General features: G+C 36.9%; 1 protein-coding gene across 1 annotated transcript in view; it reads left to right on the forward strand.

Annotated features, from left to right (window-relative positions):
- The window catches only part of ptpra (protein tyrosine phosphatase receptor type A), a 41,044-nt gene that overhangs the window by 4,865 nt on the left and 15,129 nt on the right, over nucleotides 1-21,050 (forward strand). The window contains exons 2-4 of the mRNA XM_077232816.1: nucleotides 15,920-15,966; nucleotides 16,177-16,264; nucleotides 19,574-19,972. Of these exons, the coding sequence (XP_077088931.1) occupies nucleotides 15,946-15,966; nucleotides 16,177-16,264; nucleotides 19,574-19,972 (508 nt within the window). The 5' untranslated portion in view covers nucleotides 15,920-15,945. The remainder of the gene's footprint in view (nucleotides 1-15,919; nucleotides 15,967-16,176; nucleotides 16,265-19,573; nucleotides 19,973-21,050) is intronic.

The following is a 21,050-nucleotide window of genomic DNA, read 5'->3' on the forward strand; positions in this document are numbered from 1 at the left end:
TACAGGTTTGAAATTACATGAGGGTGAGTAAATAATGTGTTATTTTTCCTTAAATTCTTTGTGGACTCTGAGAGAGAAAGGCACGAGCTGTGAGAAAGCGGTCTTTCTTATGTCCACTGTATGTGTGTAGACTCACTGTGTGGCTCAGTGTGACTGTGTGTTAAATACTGACCTCATCTGTGCCACTTCCTGCCCTCTGTGTGTGATGTGGCTAGTCCAGAGCATTCTGTGGGAAACCCTGACACAAGACTGCCGGCAGGACACCACACAACCCTCCTCCCCCAGATGGGTCAAAGGTATCTGTTTACCTTGACTTCAGTACTTTTTTGCACATAATTCCTCAAGTCATTCTGTGGGAATGATTATAGGGATCAAATAAAGACAAAAAGTCTTCTATATAGTTATATGTGCACTCTCTGGTTAACGCAATTCTTCTTTTTTTTTTAGTCTGATTTCTCATTTTAGCCTGCATTTTAAATTTTTCATGCTTTTAATGGCTATTTTGTTAAATGTTAATTATTCTAACCATTAATATAATCTGAAGTGATACAGAAACTATTCACTGTTGAACGAGTTTATAAAATATATTTATATATATATAAGTCTCTAATGCTCTCAAAGGCATTTTATTTGATCAAAAATACAGTAGAAATGGTAATATTGATAAATGTGATTACAATTTTTAAATATGTTTTCTTTTTTTAAATATGTTTTAAAATGAAATGTATTACTCTAATGGCAAAGCTGAATATTCAGCATCATTACTCCAGTCTTCAGTGTCACATGATCCTTCAGAAATCATTCTAATATGCTAATATGCTGCTCAAGAAAGATTTCATATTATTGTCAATGTTAAAATCAGTTTTGTTGCTTATTATGTTTATGGAAATCATAAAACGTATATTTCCAGGATTCTTTGATTAATAGGAAGTTCAAAACAACAACAAAAATTTTTAAATGTCATTTAATTTGTGACATTATAAATTTCTATACTGTCACTTTTGAACAGTTGTGCATATATAAATATGCTATTCTGAAAATCATAATATTTTATTGTCTTTTATTTACATGGTCTTATCTTTCCTTTCAGAAATAAATCACATTATGGACATAAATGTTATCATAATAATGGGATATAATTTACTTAAGTTTAAAAAGAAACTAAACTAAACAGGTTTTCAAACAGGGTTAGTTGTGTATGGCTTATAATGGACTATAATTTGTATCTTTTTGCATGTATATACCAGAAAATGATATTAATAAAGACTATATCAAAGTAAGAACTAAAGTTACGCCTAGGAACTAGGAGTTGCACAAACATCATGACAAACCAAGAATTTTAAGGAACTTGCCAACAAAATAAGTCATAGCCATGGCCCAGACAGAACCTTTTTAAGTTTTGTGTTCTGATTTTGGAAGAAAATATGTGAAATGGTAGCAAACACGGTCAGATGTGTTCAGTCTTTCTTTAGATCAGTGTTTTTGGTGTGCGCTTACTAGAGAACGAAAATTCTCCCTTAGCCATTTTGTAATCAGGTAACCTGAGTAAATCATTAGATCCCGGCTCATCTGAATGAGTTGCTGGAAGCGGTGCGCAGGAAGTTGCTGGAATGGTGGGATGTTCGTGTTATGAAACACTATCAGAGTTTTCTTCTCGTGACAGTGTCATCTTGCCTGTCCGCTGTCCCAGTTTGAGGGAGATGAAGAGGGGCATTGAGATTATTCCTGTCACACTGCACACTCCTCTAGGGTGCAGAGCAGCGTATTAATAAACTGTGAATGGGGACAGACAGAAACCCATTATCTGTCCATAGAAAAAGCTCTCTGGCTGCAGAAAGGACCTCCATTGCTGCATTCTCTGCTACCTCAGTGGCCATTGTATTGATCAGGACAGGGGTGGGGAACTCATTTGAGGTCGGGGGGCCACATTAGCAGAATATCACACCAGGCAGGCCGAGAACAGTCAGAACAGTTCAAATGTAATACATTTAAATAAAGTCTTAAACTTTATAACCCAAAATTAGGGGTGCACCGAAATTTCGGCCGCTGAAAATGTTCGGCCGAAAATGGCATTATCGGTTTCGGGCCGAAATAAAAAAAAAAGCCGAAAACGTAAACCGAAAATGAATGTCACCCGCCTCTCCCATCCGTGCGCAAGCGCTTAGGTTTCACTCACGGTCAAGCTGTTATCACGCGTCTGCCTATCAAAGATAGGGATGTCTCCCGCATATTGATAGCGGCTCCCTGATGCCCGCAAATTAGTTCAAATCTCCCGGAAGAGCGAGCGAGCAAGAGCTTGTGCTCCAAACCGTGTAGCGTGTGCACGCCAGACAGAGAGAGAGCGAGAGACCTTGCAGTCAGGATGTTTTCATGACATCTGGTGCAAAGGGCTCATTTCCCCCATTCATAAGAGTGGGGACACAATCAGACCCTAATAACTACCATGGCATCTCTGTCAGCAGCTGTCTAGCCAAATTATTCTGTAGCATTCTAAATAAAAGAATGCTAGATTACATTGAGGAACACTCCATCTTAAAGGAGAACTCCGGGCAATTTTTAAGTTAATCTTGATCGTTAAACCTTTGTGAGAACTGACTATAGAAAAAAAAAACGAACCGGATTGGTGCTTGCTACGCGGAGCTGCGACCGCGAATGCCCAGAGCTCCCACCCAGCTAAAACGGCAGCTATGGGGGCATCGACATAAAGAGCGTTTTTGAACCTCTTAACAGACACAAAATGCAATTAAAATGTCTGTCCAACATGAACAGGGACCCTACATGTGAACAATATGCGTTTAGCAACTTAGCCATTGTTTCAACTCACCTAAATAGTCTTTTAGACGGCAAGCTGTAGTCTCGCGCTGCAGTCCCTTGCTGTAGCCGGAAAAGGTAAACAATGTCCAGGTGGGAGGAGCGTTGATCATGTGCGACGAGTTATGATCAGAGTTGCTTACAAGTGAAGAAGAAATGGTTCGTGTTTGTGCCTTTCCGAATTGTGACAACAGAATGCGAAAATATAAGAGCTTAAATTTTCATCGTCTTCCTTTCCATGACCTCGAGATTCTGCAGTTTGTGGCTAGTTGTATTTCAACTTGATGTGCAAACTCCCGTAGAAGTACTACGCGCTAAAGATTACCGCATTTGCAGTGAACACTTTGACAAGGATGACTACACACACTCAACACAGCGGGGCCGTTTGAAGAAAAATGCCATTCCATGTACGAAGACTCGTCGCACATGATCAATGCTCCTCCCACCTGGACATTGTTTACCTTTTCCGGCTACAGCACGGGACTGCAGCGCGAGACTACAGCTTGCCGTCTAAAAGACTATTTAGGTGAGTTGAAACAATGGCTAAGTTGCTAAACGCATCTTGTTCACATGTAGGGTCCCTGTTCATGTTGGACAGACATTTTAATTGCATTTTGTGTCTGTTAAGACGCTCTTTATGTCGATGCCCCCATAGCTGCCGTTTTAGCTGGGTGGGAGCTCTGGGCATTCGCGGTCGCAACTCCGCGTAGCAAGCACCAATCCGGTTCGTTTTTTTTTCTATAGTCAGTTCTCACAAAGGTCTAACGATCAAGATTAACTTAAAAATTGCCCGGAGTTCTCCTTTAAGTAAAAGTCAGATTGGTTTTCTCCCAAAACACACTGCACCACTGATCATATATATACACCTTACACACATTAATTAATAAACATGTACACCAAACTAAAAATGGTAAAATACTCTCTTGTTTCATTGATTTCAGAAAAGCTTTTGATTCTATTTGGCATGAAGGTCCTTTTACAGACTTCTACAGTGTGGTATAGTGGGCAAAATGTATGATCTAGTTAAATCTATGCATTTAGAAAATATGTGTGCTGTTAAAATTGGCAACAAACAAACTGATTTCTTCACCCAGAGAAGAGGTGTTCGGCAGGGTTGCAATTTAAGTCGAATATTATTTAATATGTACATCAATGAGCTTGCTGTTGAGTTAGATCAATGTGTTGCTCCTGGCCTATCCCTTCTAGATAGAGAGGTGAAGTTCCTGTTTTATGCTGACGATCTCGTTCTACTGTCTCCTATTAAACAAGGATTACAGCAACAGTTAGACATAGTAGAAAAGTACTGTCAGAACTGGGCTCTGGCTTTAAATATGAGGAAAACTAATATCATCATAAGATCTTCCAAAAACGCCCAAGATGTCAGGAGAACAAACATCAATTCACCATTAATAATGATGTCATTGAACACAGCATGAGCTATACCTACCTTGGTATAACCATATCTGCATCAGGGAGTTTCAACATGGCAGTGAATGCACTAAAAGAAAAAGCTCGAAGAGCTATACATGCAATTAAGAGAAAATTCTATAACTTCCAAATTCCAATTAAAATCTTGCTTAAAATATTTGACAGTGTCATCCAGCCCATTGCGCTGTACGGTAGTGAAATATGGGGTCCACTCAGTCATCAGAGCTATACCCGTTGGGACAAACACCCAACAGAATCTCTTCATGCAGGATTTTGCAGATACATTCTACACGTACACAGAAACACACCAACAAATGCATGCAGAGCAGAATTGGGCAGATACCCACTAATAATTAACATCCAAAAGAGAACACTCAACTTTTTTAACCACCTGAAATCCAGCCCCCAAGACACACTTCACTCCAAGGCCCTCCAAACCCAGGAGCTGAGCCCAGAAAAGAGTCCCCTATGTCAACTGGTACTCAGACAAACTGCCCCACGTCAGAGACAGTCTGAGCAGCCTCAGAACAACACTGCCTTCCAAACACCAATCAGAGTCAAGCAAATCATAGCTCAATGGAAAGAAACATTGGAACATGGATCTGGAATCTGGAACATTGGAAAGAAGAAACTAAAAGCCAAAAAAGACTAGAATGTTATCTGACCCTAAAAAGAGATTATAAATTAGCAGAATATCTCTCTACTGTCAGAGATAGAAAGCAGAGACAGATCCTAACCAGGTACAGGCTCAGTGATCACACATTGTCAATTGAAACAGGAAGACACAAAAAATCATGGCAATAAAAAGAAAACAGAATGCGTGATCACTGTTTGACAGGTGAGGTTGAGACAGAGATGCACTTTCTCCTACAATGTGAAGCGTTCAAAGACACAAGGAACCTTTACTTCAACAAATTTAACTATATAATCCCAAATTTCAAAGACCTGAATGAAATTTCTAAATTAAACTTTCTGTTGGGAGAAGGAGACAGAACTTATCTTGCTGCCCAATATGTACAAACATGCCACAACCTGAGGGGCAGTGAGTGACCGACACACACACACACACACACACACACACACACACACACGCACAAATATATCCAAACATTGTGTTAAATGTTTATATATATATATATATTTTTTTTTTTTTTTGTATATTTTGTTAATGCTTTGGCAACATTGTTTCAAAACTTTCATGCCATTAAAGGCCCTTTGAAAATTGCGTGTGTGTGCTAGTGTGCCACATGACGCGCATGTAAGACTCCCAGTCCCATTTTCTGTTAGCCTAGAAATCTAGACGCACCCTAGCGGCAGCAAAAATTATTTTGCAGAAAGGGTGGTCTAGCAACTCTCCATAGACTTTTGAGCTGGAAAAACCAAACTCTGGTCAGGCCAATCACATCGTGTATAGAGTTGGTGGGCGGGCTTAACATAATGACGGCAGAGTTGTGACGGTTCCGCGCATAGTTCCGCGTAATTTCACTGCTACTTGAAAACAAAGAAGATGCTGCTGACGAACAGCGGTCTTTCGAGTAGGCTTTGGCCGCGACTCTGGATGACTTGGAGTTAAGAGAACGTTACTTCAGTCATTCTTAAAAAAGGAAGATGTGTTCGGAGTTTTGACGACCGGATACGGCAAAAGTTTAATACATCAACTAGCTCCGCTGGTGGAAAAACGCATGGGACTCACTCGGCCACAGCCGTCCGCTGCTCTGGTTGGTTGTAGCGCTGTCCTATTACGTGCAGAGGGAATTTGAAAGACAACCGTTTATCCCTCCCCTCGGATTGAGGTATGCTAATTGTGAGTTCCCAGACCTAACATCATGATAGGTCTGGCTTGCCAGTCTAATTTTCTGAGTTACATTAAAATTTGCGTAGCCCTGCACAACTGTGTTTCCTAAAGCCCCGTTCACACCGCCAGCGACACGCAGCGACAAAGCGACAGGTGTTCTGGGCGATAGCTTAGTTGTTACTTCCCCAAGTCAAGTTTTTTTTTGGACCCTAAAGTCCCTCATCCAATCAACTTTATGGGATGTTTTATCATCCACCAGGTGAAAATCACAATCCTGATTGGTTAGAAAAGTAATATCACACCTATACTCAACGAGCTGAAGGATTTGAGGTAGGCCTGCATGATTCTGGGAAAAATATGAATCACAATGTTTTAGCTTAGAATTGATATCACGATTTTTTCATGATTTTTTTCTCATGAAGTGTAATCAGGGTTCCTACAGATTCTTTAAAATGAAATTCCAGGACTTTCAAGGACTTTTCAAGAACTACTTTTTTTTATTTCAAGGACTTCAATAACCGATCCCTGAATTTTCACTGCATTTTTAATTTTTAAATGTATTAGTAGATAAACCAAAACAATATAAGTCATATTAGTTGGCTTAATCTGTTCATCAAATATATATTTCCTTCAGATATTTTCATGCTTAATCCTGCTAAAAAGCATGCTTCTGTTTCTGTTACTGTCACTTTTCATTCTACTACTCTATCATATTTTATCTTTCATTTAATAGCACAGCACATATTTAGAGCAGCTCCAGCAGGGCTCAGTGCTGAGGATTGGGTCAGTGGTACAAATGTTTAGACACCAGTGAAATACCAGTTGTTTAATCCAATTTTGATACTACAACAAAAACTACCAGCCCAATTCATGTGAATTTAAAACATTATTAGAGAAAAGGAAGCAGTCAGTAACTAAATAAGAACAAATAATCGAATTACAAACAGGACAAATAAATACAAAAATAGAACAAAGAAAAGCTACAAATGAAATAAACACTGTTTTTAGAGTCAATCGGTATACATTTGAATAAAGTAATCAAATGTGAAACATTGCATATTCATTACTGTATAAATTAAATATAGATGGATTTTTTGTAAAGTTGAAAAGGGTAGACTATTTAGTCTAGAGCAGTGAGTAATTTCGTTGTCCTTTGTTTGATTAATATGAAAACAGGTTTATTAAACTCCTGCCCCTTTCAAAATAAAGGCCGATATTTTTTTATTTATTTTTAAATCGAAGTCATTTAAAAATTAAATGGTGAACAGGGTGAATCGAGATCGCGATTTTGCAACGATTTATCGTGCAGGCCTAATTTGAGGTATGGCTTGTGCACGTGAAGGGATTTGACCTGCACAGAATTAATCTACGGTACATACATTCAGATTTAATTTAGCTGAAATCACTTTGCAATGCATTTTGGAGTGTTTTTTTCTTTCCTCATGTCGACTATTGGATGTAGTATTGTTGCTCAACCAGTAAACCATAGCACTGGTAATGCCAAGGTCATGGGGTCGATACCCAGGGACAGAGCCATATAGAGAGAGAGTTGCGACAACGGAAGTTCGAAATGCTTGGTTGTCACGTGATTCGCGTAGACCTCAGATAGTTCCAGGAAGTGTTTCTACGCCAATTCAAATCGATGGAGTTAGAGAGCAGAACTGTGATTTTTGGTAGTTTGTAGTCAATAAATGCGTTGGTTTACTATAAGTATATAATACATTGACATTTGGATGTAGTACGTGTATGTAGTTACAGCAATATTGTTTTTAAAAGATAAAAATCTGCTAATATTTAATGTTTATTGTGGTCAACCAGCGTTGCCTGCCTTTGTTAACATATTTTCTGGCTAACTTTACCTTGGTTAAAGACCGTTTTGCTGTTGTTTTGAAGTATTTTTGTGTTCTTAAACGTGTATGTTATTTAAGGGTTATCACGTAATGTTCACTATGGTTTCACAAGGACAGGAGACTTGCAGGAAACAGTTGATTGTCTTAAAAAGCCATTGCAAACAAGGAAAATTGCATTCATCTTAATGTTTACAATGCTTATGCACTTATTACTATATAAATGAATACATAATATATTTTATAGTCCTGTTATATCTTAACCCCCCCAAAATGTCAAATGAACAGACTAAAATACTAATTTAAATGGTGTTTTAAGAATAAAAAAATACAAATTAAATTCTATGGTATCATTTTAACCGTTCATATAAACAAATTTTATACATTTCAGTAGATTTATAGCTGTTGAGATAATTGAAAACCTTTTGTCAAGCAAGTTGCATGTCAGAATGGCACAACTGCAAACATGGCTCTCTTTTTATGGTAATTAAAGTATGTTGGTGGTGATGGCGCAGTGGATAAGACGCATGCCTTTGGTGTGAGAGACCCGGGTTCGAATCCACTGTGAGACACCAATGTGTCCCTGAGCAAGACACTTAACCCCTAGTTGCTCCAGAGGCGTGCGACCTCTGAAATATAGCAATTGTAAGTCGCTTTGGATAAAAGCGTCAGCTAAATGAATAAATTTAAATGTAAATGTATCAAATACTGGTAAAAACTGCTTTCAAGTATGAGTAGGTTGGTACACTTTCAGGAGAACTTAAACACTTAGAAATGTTCACAACTGAAACTTGTTTAAATACATTGTTCATGACACAAAAATATACATTACATCAGTTTTGAAAAAAAAAAAAAAAAACATTTATTTGTTTATTTGTCAATGACCTATATATATATATATACACACTTTTGCACCGATTTAGCACAAAGGGATTTATAAATGTCTAGTAAACTGCACGTCAAGCATGTTGTCTGTCCTTTCCTCTATGTTGTTCTTGTACTGTCCGACACAGAGAGCAGAAATATGCTCAAGTCAGGAACAATCTAAATAGAACTAAACATTTTGTGCTAATCATACTTAGGTGTATCTGCACTTTTTCACAAAGACCAACACTGGGAAGTTTAATGTTTATTAAAAATAAGGAGCAAGTAAAGTACAGAGCTGAGACTGAAGGTGAGGGTACAGCGTCAGTGCAGGAGTCTTCAGGATCCACTGAATCCCATTTGTGCTTCTTGTGTTGAAAGAGATAAAGGAAACAAAAACGGGATAAATTGTATATAGTAATTAGTATATAATACAGTTATGGTATTTATAATACCCCATTTAGCCTAGTGTGATTTGATCTAGAAAATGGCTTGCTGCCATTTTAAGAATGGTTTTTAATCTTACTTAAACTTCCATCTCCCTTTCCCATCAATAGCCTACTAATCAGTTGAGCTGAAACATAATAGACAGGTAACAGTCAACAGAAACACAATGAATAAAAAACTCCAACCATACGTTTTTGCTTACTCAAATATGAAATCTAAAATAAGGATTTTTTCCCCGTTATTGAACATTTAATATGGAATGAAACCGATATTTTCATTTAATCAATTACAACTATCACACTCCCCAATGTTATATTTAACCCCTGTTTAGAAGTCTTTCCCTCTTATTACACAACAAAGGATACACTTGCATTAATAGAACGGGTTTAACCATTAATAGGCTGTTCATAGTTTGTTATGCGGTATTAACTTTATCCAAAGACCTTTATTTTACCTGATAACGTCCCCTAAAACTACTAATTTAGAGAGCAATAATCAACTAGCATGCTGTAATACATAAGTTCATTTGATTTAGATGTACTGATAATATGCAGTCTTATTCTTTAAACGTCTAACCTTTTAAAAGTGCATCACAAACGGTCTGTTCTGCTGTTACTCTACCGCGCTGCTGCCACTTCCAGGAACTATTGAGAAGCTCCGCGAGCCGCCATTGCAGTAAAAAAAACCGTTCCATTGAAGTCAATGGAGTTGTCCCAACTCTCACTCTATATGGCTCTGCCCAGGGTGTACTTAATTTTTGGGGTCTGTATGATTTATTTATTTATTTTTTAATAAATGTATACTTTTATTCAGCAAGGATGCAAAAGTGATCATTACTAATTTGAATGTTACAAATGTTTTGTTTTCTATATGAAATATGTTTTTCTTTTTAACTTTCTATTCATTAAAGGGTAACTAAACCCCTGGTCAGAGCCTGACTCCATCCACTGGCAATATTTGAAAAATGCTGGAAAAGTGGGCAGAGCCCAGCAGGGGGGGCGTGTACCTGAGACACATCTCTCTGTAGGCAAAGGCGTGGTTAGCTGGTACCCTCTGACCAGAGCCATAGAGAGAAAGAGTTGCGACACGCTTTGATGTCGCCGCTATGGCTGTCACGTGGTTCATGTAAGCCCCAATAGTTCCAAAACATACGCTGGCTGTCATGTTCTTCTATGGGACAGACAGCAGTGATTACATTATTGAACGGTAAATATAAAATAAAACACACACCCAAGTACTTTTACAGCTGTTACTGCATTATTGCATTTAGTTAATGTCAGTTTTGCATTTGGAGAGGCAGGGTGACAACGAAATACTGTATATTACTTAGATAAGTTTTAGGGTGTTTTTGGAGGGAAAAGCTTAGTGTTCATGTTCGCATGGATAGTAACACTGGCTTTCATCTGATGATGGACGTCTCATGATATTTATTTTAGCACAACTGGGCTGTATTAGGCTATTGATCCGTGATCTTGCTTATAAATTCCGATTCAGCCATTAGCCTACCTTTGTGGTCACGCAAAGAGGTCTGCAGTGGCGGTCCGTTCAGAATTCCAACCAACATAAAATATAAATAATTACGCTGTGCATGTACAAATGAATGATTTAGGTGGGAAATGGACAGCTCCCATAACGTAGAAAGCAACGACTATATTTGCAGCAATGTTCGGTAAATAATAACTTCATAAAATGAAACCGGAGAGATAGTTAATGAGTGAATTAACTATGCTCCTAAATACGTAGCTAAATAACTGTTAACGGGATTCATTTCAGTATGGCTAATGTACCCCTTCATCCTACCCTAATCATAGACTAAACCATTCATCAGAAAACACACACAAATACATGTATACGATGCACTGTGTACAGTACACATGTATATATATTTCAATCACACATAACTAACCCCAACCCATACACATAATATATTAATTGTGTATGTATATATATATATATATATATATATATATGAATGCATATGTATTACACACACATTTTGACACATATGCATATATACACACACCACTAACCCATTTACATAAATGAATTGTGTGTGTGTTTGTATGTATATGTATATATTTTTTATTTATATATATATATATATATATATATATATATTATTATTAATAATATTATATATTATATACATTAGGTTACCGTACCTTAGCTAACGTAAGTGTCACGTAAGCTATAGCTGCAATTAACCTATTATCTTCCAATAAACATTAACTAAAACTGGCTACATAAAATATAACTACTGACTAGATTCACGAGAGGTCGGCTAATGTGTGTAAAAGTAAAAAAATACAGTAATTTCATCAATTTACCAGCGAGCGTACTTCGGAAACACTGAAAATGAATGGGGTTCAATGCTGGAACTATCAGTGTTTTGAACTATTGGCTGTTTCACGACACGCGTTACTTCCGCATTCCAAAGTTCCTATGGCGGTCTATGGGAGTGTCGCAACTCTTTCTCTCTATGGCTCTGTCTCTGATGTCAGAGGGTACCACAACGTCCAATAGGAAAATTCAACTGCAGTAGCCACCGTTCAACGAATGAATTCGTTCATTCGTTCAATGAATTAAAACACTTTAAACCCAAATGTCAAAAAAATGTACTTGAATCAGTGAACAGCATTTATGAAGCTCCGTTCTTACAGATCATTAACTAAAAAAAGTTGTATTTAGTGTTTAGTTACCCTTTAAAAATCCTTAACCAAAATGCATAATGGTTTCTACAAAATATTAAGCAGCTCAACTGTTTTCAACATTAATAATGATAAGAAATGATTCTTAAGCAGCAAATCAGCATAGAATGATTTCTTGTCATTCTATGCTGGATCACAAAGGATCATGTGACACTGAAAACTGAAGTAATAATGATGCTCAAAAATCAGCTTTGCAGATCACAGGTATAAATTACATTGTAAAACATATTAAACTAGAAATATCTTTTTACTGTATTTTTGATAGCAAAAATGCAGCCTTGGTGAGACTTTTTTCAAAAACATTGAAAAGTCTTACCGACTCCAAACTTTGTAATGGTAGTGTAAGTTTATTCAGATAACAATGTTTCAAATGCAGCATGTAAAGCACCTTTATCTTAAAACGATCATGTTGTTCCAAACCTCTATGACTTCCTTTAACACAAAATTTCCTCTTGCAAGACATATCATGATGTTGTGAGTAAATGATAACCATTTTAATTTTTGTGCGAGCTGTTCCTTTAACAACAAGAACCGTAAGGGTCATTAAACTTTATCTCAACTCAAAACTTAACAGGAACAACTTGTGCAAGACAGGAATGTGCAACCTCTGCGGTAGTGCTTTTTCATGTTCTGAAAACCCGCTTTCAATCTGAGGTGCGATCTAATGCAAGTTAGATGCAACTCTCCCTATAGGATGTAGATATTCTGCACACGCCCAACTCTGTGTTTTGGTTTGCCTGAGGAACGTGAGGCTGCTGCAGGCTCGTCCTTTAGGAACAAGCCTCTTGGAGGAGCTGGAGACGGGCCATTTATGCACTTAAAATAAATGATGTCAGATCTCAGAGGAAAACCCCTATTATGGGTGTCATCTATTAGAGGTGCGCCATTTCCTTAGTAACTCACTAAGAGGATAACCATGCCTGACTCATCAGTCCTGAAACATGCGGATGGACAGCTTGCATACATATTTGAGTAATTTGACAAAAAGTATGCAATAGCGTGGCACATTTCCTAAATGTCGTTTTACTTTCCGTGATGTGTTAGTTAGGTGAGGGTGTGGTGCCTTTTGGGCTGAATGACGGATCTGGCAGACAATCAGACAGACGGCGGAGGAAGGAAGTAAGCAATGTGCTCTCTCGGGTTTACGGCTTTCCTGCCAACTCCAGAAAGAGAGATGGGAACAGATAGAGACTGACGATTAATGTATAGAGCAAGAGAGGAGACACAGAACCATCTGTCCCTCCCATTTGAAGGATTTCTGCAGGCTCAGCCTAAAACAGCTCAAATCGTTTCAGATTTGCCCTCCACCTGAAGAATGCTCAGCCATGTGCATGCTCAGCCTTTAAACAAATTCTATTTGACAACGAGCTTTTAGAATTCGTGTGGTTGGCTGTAGAATAACGGGCTTTGTGGCGAGGCTGATTTGATTAAATTGTCAGAGATGGATGTCACTGTCAGTGCATCTTCTTTGTATGGAAATGGTCAGCTGTTTGCATTACCTAACTGTGAATTTTCATCCGAATTAACGCTGGAGGGACACAAATTAACATGTAGCCATTCATTGCAGAAAATGAGCTAAGGCAGCGTGACGGAGCGAAACGATATCCAACAAATAAAGACACTGTTTGGTAAAACTCGCTGTTACAATGCTATCACATTATGAGTGGTTGCCATTAGAATGATTTCTGAAGGATCATGTGACACTGATGACTGGAGTAATGTCTGCTGAATTGTAATATTTGACTGTATTTTTAACCAAATTAATGCAGCCTTGGTGAGCATATTTAGACTTCTTTCAAAACATTTAAAAGTCTTACTAATCTAAATGGTGTAAGTTTATGGAATTTCTTTGCCCTTCTATAGTTCATTGGGTGAGATTTGTAATCACTTAATGCAGGGGTGTCCAAAACTCGGTCCAAGAGGGCCGCTGTCCTGCAAAGTTTAGCTCGTAACTTGTCTCAACACACCAGTCTGGAAGTTTCTTGTAGAGGTCTGCGTAGGATTTTTTTTTTTTGTCTTGCTCCCACCCACTCCTCCTAGGTTATATTCCGCACATACTCCCACTTAAAATTCAGTCTGTTCATCCACTATCTGCTTAGAATGATTTATTCCCGACCCAACCTATCCCGCTAAATCCCATTCATCTTATTTTAAATTTCCCATAAAGAAAGCGAGAGTGATTGGGTATAACAAATATAAAATGTTGGCTGTACAAGATTTTTTTTTAAATTTTTGTTATTTTTGTCTCATGATACTCTCAACACAGTAAAAAAAATTCACTGTTTCAGTAGCCTACATTTCTCCTCCAAAATCCGATCACAAAGGCTGAATGTTCTCTCTGAAGGTGCACTCGTGGCCGGGATGCAAAGAACAAATCTTGCCAGGTTGCTCAGGTCAGGGAACTGGGAAGTGTGTGAACAGCACCACTGCAGTAAGTCTTGTTCACTTCAAGTTCAAGGGCAGACACGCATTGGTCAAAGGATGTCTGGAGCGGCCGGGTTATTGTCAGACCACCCGCTCCCATCTAAAGTACACCAGAGGTGCCGACCTCTGCCGTTATACAACAAAAAAAGGGACCAAAACTTTTGGCCGTTCATTTAAAAAAACGATTGGGGCTTTAAAACGCAAACTTTTGAAAACGGGTTTCAAAGTGCACATTTTTGAAAACGATATCGCTATCGTATTGCGTATTACGCATAGTGTTTTTTTTTTTACAATGTGATGTCACCAACTACTGGCTTGGCATGCTAGTACAGTTTTTCTGAGTTTACCAAGAAAATTGCAATTGGTGCCTCTCTAGACAAAACTCTTATTGTTGAGCCCTGTAAGAGTTTCAAACAACATGAGGGTAAGCAAATAACAATTTTAATTTGTTGGGTGAGCTATTCCCATAAGACAGGTTTCTTTATGTAATGTAGACATCGCAATAAATTGTGGTGTAAGTCCTGAAATTCTCATGTAAGCAGCTCAAACTGACTCTTGATGATCCACCGAAATCTCTTGGAGGATTACTGGGCGGATCCTGCTGATGTTTGGATGTCAGGTGGAAGCTGATTGGACCGTCCGAGAAGCAGCAGTACCACGGATGCTCTTGCTTGACGTGTGGCAGACGGGCTGGATTATTTCAGGGTCTGACCCTTCAGATTGGCACTTGGATTATCACGGTTTAGTCAGTGAGACACCATTGGGATTACTGCATGGGTTAGCGGTCAGCCCGCAACACTCAGGCTCTTGGCTTCGGATGCTGTGATGATATTTTCACTACTCGCATCAAACCATCTCACAACTAAGAGCTTAATCCCCTCGGACCAAATCCGCAGGCAATCTGCTGGATGAATAAAGACACTTATTCATCTTGTTGTCTGTCTAGTATCTGTGGCTCTTGTCTTGATACGTGGCCATGTGCGCCATGGTTGGCTGGATCGTGTGTAGAGTTTTTTTTTTTGATTTTTCCAAATTGCCATGATGCCAATCTGTTTCAGTAATTTTTTTCATATATTTGTATTTGTTTTGAGAGCGAGATAGTTTGTTTTCATGAATTTAAAATGTCACATTGATGGCACGAGCTTCAAATCTCTGCTTGTGATATTCTGAGAGCAATGACTAATTTTCCTTCTCAATACAGAAACTGTGAACACATTTATGAATTAATTTATGAATTATTTCTGAATTATGAATTGCATGTAATTTTATCTATGGCAGTAGGTTTGTCACAATAATAAAAAACAGTTGTTGATACCAATATTCGTCAAACTTCACTATTCAATATAAATTTTGATACAAAGTAGTTAAAAAAGGTAATTAATAATTGTCTTGTTTTGTTATATTTTATTTAAGTAATTAAATAATGTTAAAAATGTAATTAAAACAATTGCATCATAATCTTCAAGTTTCCTCAAGTAAAAAAAAAGTTTATTCCAATTCGAACGATGTGAATAACATTTGCATCTATAATTTCATACATTTATGTAGTTGCTGAGTTTAACGATGAATTCTCCATTTCTTTCTGTCATCTACAGGAGATCATTGTGCGAATGAGTGAGTGATGCAGGTTTCGTTTCTTCAGGTAAGTCTCTTCACTCCACCTCCATCAGAACAGCCCGTACCAAACTTTAAGAATTAATTTGATCCTTGACAAGCACAACAATCCCCATCGGACGATCGCTGCCAAAACGTCTCTATAGTGCCGTTAACGTGTTAATTTGTGAAGTAGTGCTCATTTATAAGAGTGAAACATGTCATAGATTGATTTTGGCTTGTGTGTATTCTGTTTCAGGGCAGTATGGGTGTGTATCCCCTGCTCCTGCTACTCCATGTGGCCTTTGTGGCCCTCAGCACGGCCCAGACAATCCCTGACCCTTCAGGTAAGGCACTTTTAAGACACACAAATATGGAAGTAAAATAATGTCAAATGTTTTTGAAATAAAAAGCCTGTTGAATTGCACTACTTGAAAAAAAATAGGCATTGCATTAACCATGATTGCATTTTAATGCATTGTATTTTTAGGGCTTGCATTTTTATGGGCTGAAATTCAACATGGTTGAATATTTAAGCTGTGAATATTTCAATTAAAAACATTTCAAACACATTTTCATTATTAAAAATCCAATAATCCATATTCACCATTCATATTTCATTTCCAAAATATTCAAACTGTTTAAAAATACAACCAATAATATTCAACAGGCAATTTTCGGTCCATTTTATTTCGCTTTGCAAATTCGCTTCCACAAATTCAGTGGTTCAAATTCGACAGTAAATTCAACATTGACGTCCAGGAACTGCAGGAAAAGCAGTCGATTGACGAGCATAATCTCCATCTGCTGTTAGTCGAACTTACCATCAGATGGTGCAAAAGCGCTTGTTGTTGACGAAGACATTCATTTATAAAATGGAAATGATTATCTGTGACAGTATATGCGGAAAAGATGAAGTTTCATTCAATAACTTCATTGTTACTTTCCTTGTGTATTCTACATGTCATCAGCTTTCTCCACCATGAACAGGATTATAATCGGTTTCCCTCAATACCTCATACTCAAGGATTTCCTTTCCGTTGGGACAAAACGCTTAACAAATACAGTGATATGAAAGACCAATCTTGCACCTTATTGGGGATGTAGGCTGTAGGCTACTATATAGGCTACAGGCAAGAAGATGGACTCCGATTGTAAACTTTACGCGCAAAGTTTCATGCTGAGCGTTTCGTGATATACTGGCATAAAATCAACACTTGATCAATTAATACTAACACTTTCTATTCTATTCTCTCTCTCTCTCTCTCTCTCTCTCTCTCTCTCTCTCTCTCTCTCTCTCTCTCTCTATATATATATATATATATATATATATATAATATATATAAGTCCAAGTCCTAAAATGCCTATGTGTATTGCATTAGCTTAAACTGGGATCATAGCACTTGCAAATTGTTGTCCTCCTATTGTTAGTTTAACTGTAAATCGCTTTGGATAAAAGCGTCTGCTAAATGACTAAATGTAAAATTGGGCACATTTAGGGACCGTCTCTAAAGTTGCATACAACATTGGCATGTACGTTTCTAACTTCAATAGCAAACTTAAATTTATTTGAATAAATATCAAAAATCCAAAGGGTGCATATTATGCCTGACACTACATGAACACTTTACAGTTGGTTTTATGACTCTAAGTCGTTCTGTTCAATTGCTATTGAAGTTAGAAACGTGTATACCAAAGTCGTATACACTTTAGAGACGGTCCCTAAATGTGCGAATGTCCAACATCAAGCCATCTTTATGCCAGTCTATCACTGGGAAACGCTGAGCTGTGCGCGTTATTCTGAGTTCTTCTGCTTTCCTGTGAGTTTGGACTTTTACATCAATACTCCATTAAGCTACGTTAAGCCTTGTATATGTCCAGCAGGGGAATCCTGAAGTATTGAGGGAAACCCTAATAGCCTGCATGCAGCACATCGCCACAATATGAAGTTAAGGCAACTAAACAACCAAGAGAAATATATGTCAACCTCAAAAATGTAACATTGGATCTGTATATCCGCATCGGGGAATAACATTATGATCTCGTTCACGGTAGAGAAATATGCATGTAGGCTACACAGGAAAAGTAACCGTGAAGGCACCGAAATTAACATAAACAGACGTCATAATAATCACAAATAAACTTGCATTGCTGTAAATGAGTTTTATGAATGAATGACTTGCTCTAATTTTTCTGGTCTTCGTCAACAATAAGCGCTTTTGCACCCCCTGATGGTGAGGTCGACTAACAGCAGATGTAGATTATGCTCGGCAATCTACTGCTTTTCCTGCAGTTCCTGGACGTCAATGTTGAATTTACTGTCGAATTTGAACCACTGAATTTGTGGAAGCGAATTTGCAAACCGAAATAAAATGGACCTAAAATTGCCTGTTGAATATTATAGGTTGTATTTTTAAACAGTTAGAATATTTTGGAAGTGAAATATGAATGGTGAATATGGATTATTGAATTTTTAATAATGGAATTGTGTTTTAAAAGTTTTTAATTGAAATATTCACAGCTTAAATATTCAACCATGTTGAATTTCAGCCCATAAAAATGCAAGCCCTAAAAATACAATGCATTAAAATTCAAGCATGGTTAATGCAATGCCTATTTTTTTTCAAGTAGTGCAATTCAACAGGCTTTTAATTTCAAAAACATTTGACATTGTTTTACTTCCATACACAAAAGCTTTGAATAACGCAGTCGCATTTCCTCCATTTGAAAAACAAACTAGTTATCCTTAAAAGGCCTCTGTATTTTTTGGTGATGATGCATTTCCTGCAGAGTCTTTTAGCCCAGATTGATCCTGGCTTGTGAGTTAAAACTTTCTGTAAGTTATGATGTAATCTTAATAAATTGAGATAAATTGTATTCAATCTGGAATATTCATATCAGTTATTGATATACTTTAAAGTATGTGAAGTTTAATCCTTGTAATCCATAAACATAAACCAACAACTCCAAAAATGTAAAAAAAAATTGAGAAAAATTTCTATCCTCCAAAAACTGCCTGGAGGATAGAACATTTTCACACACATCTAATTTTGTTTTGTGAGATATTCTATGTCCAGTGTTAACGTTGAGATCCCAAACTTCAGTTGAACATACAATACTGTTCAGAGTTTTGGGGTCGGTAAGATTTTTTAAATGTTTTTGAAAGAAGTTCAGTATGCTCACCAAGATGGCATTTATTTGATCAAAATACTGTGAATATTGTGAATTATTATTATTATTATTATTATTATTATTACTGTTTAAAACAGAATGTTGTTTTGCCTAATTTTTGTTGAAACCATGATACATATTTTTATTTTCAGTATTCTTTGATTAATATAACTTTTCTTTTGTAACATTATGGATGTCTTTAATGTCACTTTGGTCAATTTAATGCATCTTTGCTGAATAAAAGTATGAATTTCTTTCAAATAAAATCTTACTAACCTCAAACTTTTGAACGGAAATGTACAATTTAGCATTGATGGTTTAATATAATGTTTTATATATTTTTATTTATTTATTTTTATATATATATATATATATATATATATATTTATATTTATATATATATATATATATATATATATATATATATATATATATATTTATATTATTGCATCTGTTTTTAAAGCTTTAAAATCTCTCTCTCTCAGGTGCAGTCTTGACCACCAAACCTACAGACCCTCCTCACACGTCACCCTTCATCGCAGTCACCCAGGCGCCCCCATCAGCCACCCCATCTATGACACCGTCCCCTGAACTTGTAGGAACAACAGTATTCAAAGACTCTGAGGGCATGGTGACGCCGGAGATTCCCACTGCCCCTCCCGTCGCCCCCCCTCCAACTGTGCTCGTTCCCACCGCAACACCACTTGCCCCATCAACCCCATCTGCCACGTCCCCATCCCTCACCTCCGCCAAGACTACGGTTTTGTCTAAATCGGAGATCCCTACAACTGATCTGACATCCACTCAGTTCTTTTCAGTGCCCGAAACAAACACTTCATTTGCCCCTACGGATGCCACCTCAGCTGATGCCAGCAAGCCTCCAGGTACCATTTCGAAGAAAATTGATCTGTTCTTTTTCCAACTATTTGTAAAGAACTGCATTTGCTCTTTCCAGGTATTTATGTCATTCACTAATCTATTTCTGTTGTTTTTCTTATGTAATGAAGATGATGGGCAAGGTAAGTTTCTGTTAACCCTTTTATTTGTCACTAACATTTGCAAAGCCTTTTCTATGTTTTATTAGTAACCATTTATTACACAACCTGTTAGGAGTTACTTTTACAATACCAGTCAATAGTTTGGACTTAATCAACAAGTGGTCAACCGAAATGGGTTTTTAAATAGCTATATTGTCCAAATCTTAAGGAGCAGAGTGGTCGATGAAATATAATATATTTGAAATAAAACATGAAAAATTTTTCTGTGATTTTTTTTTTAATTTTTACGTGATAAAAATAAAAATAAAGAAAAAAACACTACAACATATTTTAACTAAAATAATTTGAAATAAGGAATTATATTACTGTTAATCACTTTGTTATAATCTTATATATAGTACCGTTTATATATATAGTATTGAAATATTATTACTATTATTGTTATCTGTTTTCTATTTTTCTATATTTTAAAATGTAATCTATTCCTATGATGGCAAAGCTGCATTTTCAGCATCATTACCCCAGTCTTCAGTGTCACACGATCCTTCAGAAATCATTCTAATAGGCTCATTTGGTGTTTAAGTAACATTAAAGTTGTGTTTTGCTGATAAATATTTTTTGGGAAATCATTCATTTCTTTCCTGAATTCTTTGATGCATAGAAATGTCAAAATAACAGCATTTATTTTGTAACATTATAAATGTAAGTCACTTTTGATCAATTTACTACACCCATGTTGAATAAAAGTATTAATTTCTTAAACAAAAAAATCTTATTGAATGGTAGTATATTAGTATAATTACTAATATGTACAAAGTTTTGAAGGTATAGTTCACCCAAAAATTAAAATTCTGTCATCAACTCACCTTTAATTTGTTCCAAACCTATATGAATTTCTTTCTTCTGCTGAACTGTAGCCATTGACTTCCATAGTATTTTCTTCCATACAATGGAAGTCAATGGC

Source organism: Siphateles boraxobius, unplaced genomic scaffold, assembly GCF_051911475.1.
Source record: "Siphateles boraxobius isolate OS27281-9 unplaced genomic scaffold, OSU_SipBor_1 18, whole genome shotgun sequence".
NCBI classification, from domain to species: domain Eukaryota; kingdom Metazoa; phylum Chordata; class Actinopteri; order Cypriniformes; family Leuciscidae; genus Siphateles; species Siphateles boraxobius.